Source organism: Haemaphysalis longicornis, unplaced genomic scaffold (assembly GCF_048455015.1).
Source record: "Haemaphysalis longicornis isolate Haplotype H1 unplaced genomic scaffold, Haemaphysalis longicornis Haplotype H1 scaffold_2, whole genome shotgun sequence".
NCBI lineage: Eukaryota > Metazoa > Arthropoda > Arachnida > Ixodida > Ixodidae > Haemaphysalis > Haemaphysalis longicornis.
This window is the reverse complement of record NW_027526295.1, coordinates 102,259,528-102,269,380: the sequence shown is the minus strand read 5'-3', so window position 1 is coordinate 102,269,380 and position 9,853 is coordinate 102,259,528. Positions and strand designations below refer to the sequence as shown.

The 9,853-nt window shown below is 47.0% G+C and overlaps 1 protein-coding gene across 1 annotated transcript; it reads right to left on the bottom strand.

Annotated features, from left to right (window-relative positions):
- Positions 1–5,495: 5,495 nt before the first annotated feature.
- On the bottom strand, positions 5,496–8,779 carry LOC144169072 (dolichol kinase-like). The gene has a single exon (XM_077698072.1). It carries the CDS (start codon positions 8,334–8,336, stop codon positions 6,813–6,815), a length of 1,524 nt encoding a protein of 507 aa, XP_077554198.1. The 5' UTR covers positions 8,337–8,779; the 3' UTR covers positions 5,496–6,812.
- Positions 8,780–9,853: the final 1,074 nt, after the last annotated feature.

The window sequence follows — 9,853 nt, the reverse complement described above, 5'->3', positions numbered from 1 at the left end:
CCTCACTGGACATCAGGCAGACCAGGAAATAGCTTAAGTTGTGTCCTATGTGATCTACGTAACCTTATTCTAATGATCAACTTTACAACCCGTTCACAACATCGCTGCGGGAATAACACAAATTGCTGTTATGTCCGATGCAGCATTGGCACACAGCTTAAAATCGTTACTGTGACCGTGCTTCTAGGCTGGCGTGTATATCGAAGGTGCTGAGGCCAAGAGGATTTGACGTCCATTAGAGATCAGATTTTATCTTTTAAATGGTTTATGTTAAACTGCTGGTATAGGAAGGAAGTGAATGGGCACAACGAAATTTTTTATTTTACTTGCCTCTGTCTTAACCGGTTCTGACAGTGTGTTGATTTGTCCTCGTATGTAAAAACGAAAGCTTGGAACATAGCACTGCTGGCACTTCAGATATGTTACCCAAAAGTATTGTACCAAGCTTGCGGTACTGGCAAGCTGCTCCAGAATCTGACACTGTGGTAATGGATGCTTTTCAAGTAGTTGCAGTGTTCCACTCGGATCCACTTGTATAACAGTACTCTATATAATGAACATCGCACCATTACTGTGTGTCCAACAGCAAAACAAACTGCCGGGATTCCACACTCTGTCTTAGCCACTCCTAAAAACACCCCATAGAAAAAAAAGATGTTTTGAGTCGGACATTTGATGCCAGGTGCTCTGCACGCATCTAATCCTCCAACCGCTTTGAATTTCTTCTCATCATAAGACAATGCATTTCAGGACAACCTACCCTTGCTTGGCATGAGGACATACTTTGTAACCTGTGTGCTCACCAATGTGAAAGCCTTCAATGTGCCAGCAAACGAGAAAGCTGACTAGCAGCGAAACATGTCCTAAATGGATGACAATGCAGAGAGAATAAAAGCAAAGCAAGGGGGAAAGGTTGGGGTCTAGATGGGGATCAAATTCAGGCGTCTGGTATGCAAGTCAAGCACACCCCACCACCAGCTCAACCCCGTGAATGTAGCTTACTAAGGTAGGACCTAAGGCATGCATTCTGGACGTCTGCTTTGGAGATGTCGACAGTTTGTACACTCGGCTTGATGCGTGATGAGTTTGGCTTGCCATGTCAGTAGGCTAAACGTCGGGTAAGCACACACGTTGAAGCTGAATGTAGGCATAACCGTATACTTAGGTGGATTAGCCAGTGATGACGATTGCTATCATAAAAAGAAAACAGTCATTTCATAAGTTCTCATTTACTGTGTCTAGAGTACCGTTCGGCAGCGCTCCAGCTCAGCACTAAAGGTATGGCTAGAGTGGTGTCTGACGGCATTCAAATTTTGTAGGCTAGGCTGGCACTGGAGGACGTCTGCCAAATTGGTGTAGGGGTTCTTAGATCTGCGATACAAAAGACCGTGGTTTGAGTCTGGCTCCTACTAGGTTTTTTTATTATTATTTTTCAGCTTTAAATTTCAATAATTTCTTCAGTGTTTGTTAGGCTATGTTACATTGCTTTAGGGCTGAGAGCGGAGTAGCGCCAGACACAGTGTTCTCTCGTGAAACACCCTGGCTGCCACCTTTTTTTGCTTCGTGTTTTTGCCATGCGGCTTATGAGAGGAGGTTTAAAGAAAGGAAGAAGAAAGTAGGAAGGCCAGGGAAGGAGAGGAAAGCAGTTAGGAAAGTAGGAGCCCCCCCTCCTGGACAACCTTCGTATCTTCCTTTAAAGGAGCCATGAGGACAAAACACAAGTTCAGTTCATTCGAAAGATTGCCTTGATAGAATCCTACTGACACCACCGTTAACGTACACTTCGCTCAAATAAGCTACATAACTAGGAAAAAAAGGGAACGGCCATGTGACCCACTAGCTCATTTCCCGCAACAGAACCTATGATGTCACATGAGCCCAGCTGTGCGATTGGCTGAGGCCGGCAAAAGCAAACGCAAATTAGGCACAGATTATAGGTTTTCTGAACGAACTATTTGCGCTGTTAAGTGTAATGCATATTCATTTTTCAGCAGTAAGAATGGTGCGGTAAACAATGAAAGTTACGAAAACACACGTAAGCATAGAAGTACCAATGCACACTGCGGTTGGTACTGGGCGCACTATGCTTGTTTTAGCTGCACAGCAGCCCGCCGCTTCAAGGTTTTACAGGACACTGGGCGATTGGCGTAAGCGGCGTTGTCTTGCGTGACCCCGTTTGTCAAGGATATCCTAGGTTTCACAAGACGATCGCTTTTTACAGTAACGAAAACAAGCCAGGTGCAAATGCGGTTAAAAACAAAGCATCGGCAGACAACGGTTCGTGGACGACTATAGCAGTGCCATCTGGGAGGGCTGACGGACAGCAAGGCCGCAAACCCGAATGACGCAGTGGAAGTTCGCTTGAACACGCGCTTCTGACGTCATTGCTGACATTACGAAAACCCACGATTTGGCGAGAGAGTCAAACTTTTAACCTAAATTGATCAATTTCTCAGTGAACACGGCAGCGTTTGCTGCCGGACGAGCGTTGGGGGCACTATAAAACGCGAAATCTTTCGAATAAAACAAACTTGTATTCTGTTTTCATGGCTCCTTTAATATTTTGGGTGGGTAAATTGGTGGAACATACGTTACTCTGACCTCTACAACCCTACCTAGAAGCCAAGGATCTCGTACCAAATACTGTGTATGGTTTCAGAAAACGTCTGTGCACGCAAGACATCCTCCTTCATGTAAACAAAGAAGTTCTCATACCAGCCTCCCTAAACTTGCCTCATGCCATTCTTGCATTGGACCTAAAGAGAGTGCACATGGCACTGTTGAACAGTACTACAGGCACAGCGATTGTCATGTCGGTGTGACATCAGCATGCCTACCCACACTTCTTGCATGCCTACTTCAGGTGACGATAACGACTGCTGCCATTGGAAGCTCATGGCCGATTCACCAATCCCAATTTAGCTGTGGCGTAAACATAACCAGCCGAAATTCTCACGCACCTAAACCACCCATTAGCTGCAAGACGTTGCACATACCTGCAGCCCGTGATTTCGGCAAACCCGTGACACCAACACACAACACAAAGGTCCATGTACTGCACGAAAATGCCTGGCCATGCTCATTGAAGGAAAGGAAGTGCACTGGGGATATTTTTGAGCTCGGCAGGGGGCTCGCCTGCATACAACCCAGTGCGGGGGAAGGGAAGTAGAGGGGGAGTGACAGGGTAAAGTGGAGAGAGAGAGGAAAGAATAAGAGATAAGGCCAAGTCAGTCTGGGCACATCAGTCATTCACGAGTCTGCTGCATTCTGCTGGCAAGACAGCCCTCTCGGAGTAGCAGTACATGTCATACTTTATGGAGTCTGAACCTCTACCCGTCAGACGACGAAGACGTCGTGGCCACAAAAAAAGACATCGAAGGAGTGGACCTCTCCATGAACGTTACTGAACCATCTGCGCGGGAAAAATGTAGTCGCCCACAAACTTTACATGAATGATGGAATGCGTGGCTTAGACACAAGCATTAGTCGTAAGGTGGTAGATAATGCTCTTGGTACGCTTATGGCTGCTGACAACAGCTAGTGCACAGATTATCACTTTGATCACTTTCTCACCTGTGCACGATCGCCACGGTGACAGCGCAATCTTTACGGTGGTGTTTGTATGCACCTTGCTAGCAGATGCTGCCTTGTGCAGCCGGGGAAAAGGCTGTAGGGTTTCTTATCGCGGGAACCCAAAATTTCACAAACAGCTGCCGCAGCTCACGCACCTGTTGAATTTGATCCATAGGCTGCCCTTCTCGCAAAATAAGTGTTATGAGCACTGTTTTGCACTTGCAAGTTCCCCATGTGTGCCGACACTTCAGGCATGCAATGCTAACAATGAGATAGTATAAGTAGAAAATGTTTATTACGCTATAGGTTCGCATCCACGAGCTAGAAACACCCCTGCTGAAAAACCAGCCAAAGCAATCTGCACTTCAGCTATCGCCAGATGCCGTAAGCACAATGAGAGCGTTATGTCGCACCAGATGACAATCTCTTCGTAGTACTGATGGCAGTCCTACCATGCGTTCCGACATTTGTATAAAGTTTGCGAGCGACTGTGCTTAAATTCTAAGTAGTACTGTCCAACTGATTCCGGTCTACAGTAGACTGCAGGTCTACAGGTACTGTAGAAACTGATAAGTAATGCATGCCCATCCATTGCGCAACTGTATAACCACACAGATAAAACTTGGAAGAAAATGTTACTCAACGTAAAACTCGGGTGACCACTGAGTGGTGCTTATTGAGACCATTACTGCTTTCGCGTTCACAATTCGTAAAAAGTACTTAGCTGTCCTCAACGACTTTTTTAAATTATCGCTAAGTTAAATTGGGTCTTCCTACCTAACAATTTGCAATATCATCACTGACGGTGTTTGAACATCAGTTCCCCATCAGTACCCCCCCCTTTCCTCAAGTTCAGCACAGAAAAATTTATTGTACCACTTTGGCTACAGAGTGAAGCCTGCAACTAGTGTTTCTGTGGCTATCGCCGGATTAGCAACATTACATAATGCTTCTGTGCAACCCAGAGTTTGCAGGGCCTAGGCTAGCAAGAATGGCAGCTAAAATGTTTGCCGAGTAAACTGAAAAAATCGGTAGTTTGGTCAAGAAAATGGCCGCCGCTGTATGAGTAAATAAAAAAATGTGTGATCCAATGGGCTTGCAACGTAGAAAAGTTGTCGTTTTTCCTTCGTGGCACGTACGTACGTGGGAGCTGGCAAGGAATCGAGAGCTTTGAGCGGCTAATATGTCTGGTTCACAAAATCTACAAAGCTGTGAATTGAAATTGTAAAATTTGTAGAATATTGCATGCCATGAGGCACCTGAACGTGATGGCATGCGGGTAGAACAGGTACAAGCCAGCTGCACGCAACTGCGATTCTATGAAAGCTGTGGCATATGCCAATCTGCTTGCTGACTGCAAGATGAAAAAACAAAAGCAAAAGATGGGCCGCAAACACGGTGTAGCAGAAACGAAGACTTGAAAGGATTAGCGTGAAAAGTTAAAGAAGCGAAAGCAAAGAAAAAGACATAAATACAACACAGCAGTTAAGAAGTTATAAGCATCTCCAGGCCTTCACCTTTGAAGCATTTAAGCAGCCGTAAGAGTCCCAAGGTATTTTTTTTCTCCTTTTTGCCAAGGCTTCCCACCAAAGCTAGGAGAAGTGGCTTTGTCACAAGTCGTGTACATTTGACTTCTGCACATAGTAGAGGCTTAGCTTTTTGTGCACCATTAAAATTGTGGAAAAGGCGGGCATGGAAATAGGTGCATGGGAAGCTCAACCAGGTTGTGGAATAGGAACAGTGTTGCCAAAATAATGCACTTTTAATGTGGAAACATTATATGCTCCATTGTGTGAAAATCCGGTGTCGGTGTGATCAAGCGATGGTACCAAAAATGACTGATGTTTCAAAGTGCACAAGCAACCAAACTGCTCAGCTTGTCAAACTTCTCGGGGACGTTTTTGTAAACAACATGAAGTAACTGCTTATAAAATAAACTTTAATCGCGTTGAAAAGAAACTTTGGTACATTTCGGTCTGGCTGGGATTAAAACACTGGGCCTACAACATGCAAGTAAAGCACAGATACCCTGCACCACATCCAATTCTTAGTAACGTATCTGCGGTGTGCTGAGGCCAACACAAGTAATTTGATCGTGCTAATTACAGAAGTAGCAAAGCACATTCCCGCTCATGGCATACACGTAAGTGCAAACAAAGATGATTGGCCAAGCACATCAGTCGTACTAACAGAGAGAAGAAAATAATGCAACAAGAAAAAAATTGGACCAGATGTGTGGTAGAGGCATGCACTGAGGCCCACCGGAGTAATTTGAGCATGATAGTTGCATGAGTAGTATAGCACACTTGCACTAATAGCATTTATGCAAGGCTAACAAGGACGTCTGGATTGGCTGGGCCTCTCAGTTGTACAGTTGTAGATCCTGAGGGAAGAAGACGATGCAGGGGGAAAACGACGATAATGAGAGAGTGCATTAGCTCGACTAGGCGTGTGTTGTCCCAGCCAACACTGAGAAGCTGGCACCACTGTAGGCACTGCACCATGACGACACAAAATATGCGTGCCACCTTCCATTGCTTTTTTCAACGAACATGTTTACTCTCTCTCTCTCTCCCCACAAGAATTTCATTGGTGCAGTGTGTGCAGCAACAGACAATGAACTGTCCGTGTCAATCGTCCGTCTGGCACTGAAGAGGAATGGGAGTGGAGAAAAGGAGTGAAGAGACCCAATCTGCTGTATCTCTTCAACAATTAATTGATAATGATTTTGCATACACTGCACCACAAAGAGTGCTGAGGTGTCCTACAATTTTTTTGTCCCGGCCTAGTTTTTCCACAGCTAGCATGGGCTGCGCAGGCTAATGATTTGGCATTACTGAACATGTAAGTAGCATGCCCTTATAAAGATGCTCTGGTATGTGTACCATTTATGGCATTGGAAAAAAGGTGTATTGGCAAAGGTCAGCCGCGCGTCTAAGCTGATACTTAGTTTCCCTTGAGTGTACTGTTGTACTGTGACAACTGGACCACACTTTTAACAATGCTACGTGCACACATGTGGGTGCACACATCCGAGAGCACCCCAGACAACTGCTCTATTTCACTATCAAAATGTTTCAACTTCACTTTAATGGAGTTTAGGATGCCACAGTGCTCCGTAAAGTAGACACCAATGTCTTAAAACCTATAACATAAGAATGGCTTTATGTATATATCACAAGAGCAAATGCTACACAAGTAATAATGACTTCAATGCGACAGCACAATGTACACCACTATTAAGAAGCATACAAGGCTGTCATCATGGGGTAAACGTAAAACGGAAGCGCCAGATTGTCTACTTGTGTTGTGAATGCCTCGAGGCAGGACCCGAGGCATAGAACGACGACTAACGCTGCTGTGTTGAGGTGCCACACGGCCGGTGCAGCACTGAACACCAACGGCAAGTAGAAGACAAATTGCGCAACGACTGCAGCCAGAGTTCCCTCCACAGTCTTCTGCGTTCCGGGCCAGTGATGCTTCCCCAGTTTGGACCCAACCACCGAAGCCGCGGTGTCTCCTATGCCGAGGGCTACCGTTCCACTGAGAAGAATGAGCACACTACGGGGTTCCGCAAACTGTCCAGGAAAGAGCAGGACGGAAGCGGCACACCCAACAAACAGGTAGACTGGTGTAAGGACAAACGCTCCAGCATCCTTCTCGTCTAGAAACATGGCAAAGGCATCCTCGACGTTCTGTCCGATCGGGGGGATCGACAGCGTCCGAAACAGTTCGAGCAGCACAAACACACCAAGGATGGCGCCGCAGGCGAGGTACATGAGGTCGGGGTCGAAGACGACTCCTGGAAGAAATACGGACACAATAGCGCCGTGGAAAACTTTACGCACTACAGTGGAGCTGTCGCTATACACGCTGGAATACCAATAAGCGAATAACCCAGCCATGGTAGATAGGAACATCCAAGAGCACATGAGACAGAACCGCTTGTAGTTGTTAAAGCAGTGGTAGAGCAGCCAGGCGAGAGGTTCAGCATTTACCATGATCCAGCAGAGGGGATAAACAAGCGTGAAAGCGGACAGAAACAGCCCGAAATAGAACCAAGGTGGCCTTCGCAGTGCGTGTACTCTAGTCACTGCTGCCACAAACACGGCGAGGCTGAATAGGCCTGCTTGAAGGAAGCCGGCTGACGACGTACACTGCAGAACGCAGCCACTCTTGTACACTATCCTGCATGCCAGGCTGCATCCAGACATAACCACGAAGGTCGTTAGCCCCTGGCAGGTCAGGATGAGCTCTCCAAGAGTGAATGACTTTGGTGAATAAGATGACAGCGACGTAACGGCATAATTGAAAGTGCTCGCTGTGACCAGTGACGTCAAAACAATGAAGGGGAAAGACAGTTCCGTCAAAATAGCGAGCAAGGCTGCGGCGTAGGCAACCGAAAGCGCATCGGTGAAAACGTTCCTGACCTTGAAGATGACGGCAAGAGACAGCATAAGCGTCTGGTTGCACACAATTTCGACGAACGTGTAGAAACCGCCGTGCCCGTAGCTGTTACCGCCGGTTAGCAGGGAAAACGGCAAGAGGACGGTCAACCACAACCCACTGTCGGCGTGCGGTCTCTTGGTTAGGTCTGGTGGTTCGGACGTCTGCCAGCGAAAGAGAATCAGTAGGATCGCGAGAGCGGCCACGACGGCCCTCCATTGCGCAAGCGTGCCGAGGCACGGAGCGGTGATAAACAGGCCGGCAGCAACGACGAAGTACTCCACGAATATTCGCATTGCTTGATTGTTGGTTGTCATGACGGCGTGCGATGTATAACACAGTCAAACGCATGAAACTTTTTTGTGTAGCTCAGATTCGTGTACGAGTGAACGAGCAAAAACCACTCTACCAAATCGTTGGGCACTCCACATAGACTTCAAGCACGGACCTGCCCATCACAACGTGTGGAGGAAACGTTTGGAGACAACTGCAGCCACCGTTAACTTTTGAGTGTTCAGCATTCTGTTCGCACAAGTGCCCGGGCGTACTTGAGAGCTTTGGGATTTTCCGGCAGCGTTGGCGCATGCTTGGCTCTTCGTTGTTTACGCAGCACTGTCGAGATACAGAGACTGTGATGTACCAGCTTCTGCAGTCGGCAAGGATCCGTAGAAGTGCAGACAGCACAGGCGGCTAAGGTCAAAACAGTTGAAACCGCCCACCGCACGAAGCCCTGCGGTGCGAGAATGTGCAAGGAAAACAAAACAAAACAAAAAAAAATCTTATAGGCTTGCCCACGGGGCTTGGCTTCGCTTTGTACGGCTTCGTTTGGATTCAGTAAGTTTCGTTTTCCCGACCAGGGGGACACTTCGATGATCGCCCGTAAAAAAATGAAGGAAGCTTGAAGGTAGCGAAGCTGTACGCAACAGTAGCGTTTTTCCTCTTTTACGCCTCACGGCGTTGTGTAAGCAACTTCGCCGCTGAGCGAGGGACGACATATCTCCCCTGCCGCATAGAGAATCTCCCCGTTATCTGGCCGCTGCTCCGTGCCGGGCACTTGCGGAAGGGGGTGTGGTTTGACCTCTAGCGCTCAAAGGCAGGACTGGTCACCCCCAGGAAGGCTACTCGAGGTAGCTTAGTGTAGCTTGCGCTTCAAAAAGCACCCGTTTAGAGAAAATCAGTGAAAAACCACGACAGACTGCCCCAGGCACTACATTACCGCACAACTGGAATTAAACCCAGGGCCTTCATATTTTGACACAAGACGGCTTATATTGCCCCCGAAGAAATGTCTTCGACGTAATGCATCTGTGCTTAGAGCTGAAGCCAACTTTAGAAGATTGGTGTAAGCTTGGTCTTTGTTAGCTGGCTTTCTCACATTGCCTACATGTTGCGCAGTGAAGCATGACCACCTACGGAGGGAGTCTGATTATAGAGTGACATCGAAAGTATAACGAAATATATTATATCACAGTTAGCCGCTAAGACGATTCTAACATTACTCACAAGAAAGAAGTCGAACCTAAACGAAACCAACCCACAGATCCGCTGTTTCAGCAGATTTCACACTCGCTGCGATCGGGTTTACTTTTTTAATCACGGGTGGCCATTTGTGCGTGCGTCCTCCCGTCGGTCCCGCAAAGGCAGTCTTCAAGTACCATGTGTTATTTTGTAAATGGTATAGCAATGAACAGTTCCCTCTCCGGTGCGTAAAGAGCATTCCAATGTGAGCGAATGCGCCTCTTTTAAAGAGCTAATTTCTTTGAAAGCTCCGAAAAACTTTCTCTCCCTTCCTTACTTTAGGAATTTACTAGCCGCGTAATTGGTCAATTTTCGT

Excerpts from the sequence above, each read along its gene's own strand:
- LOC144169072 (XM_077698072.1), bottom strand. The coding sequence starts at position 8,336 with ATGACAACCAACAATCAAGCAATGCGAATATTCGTGGAGTACTTCGTC.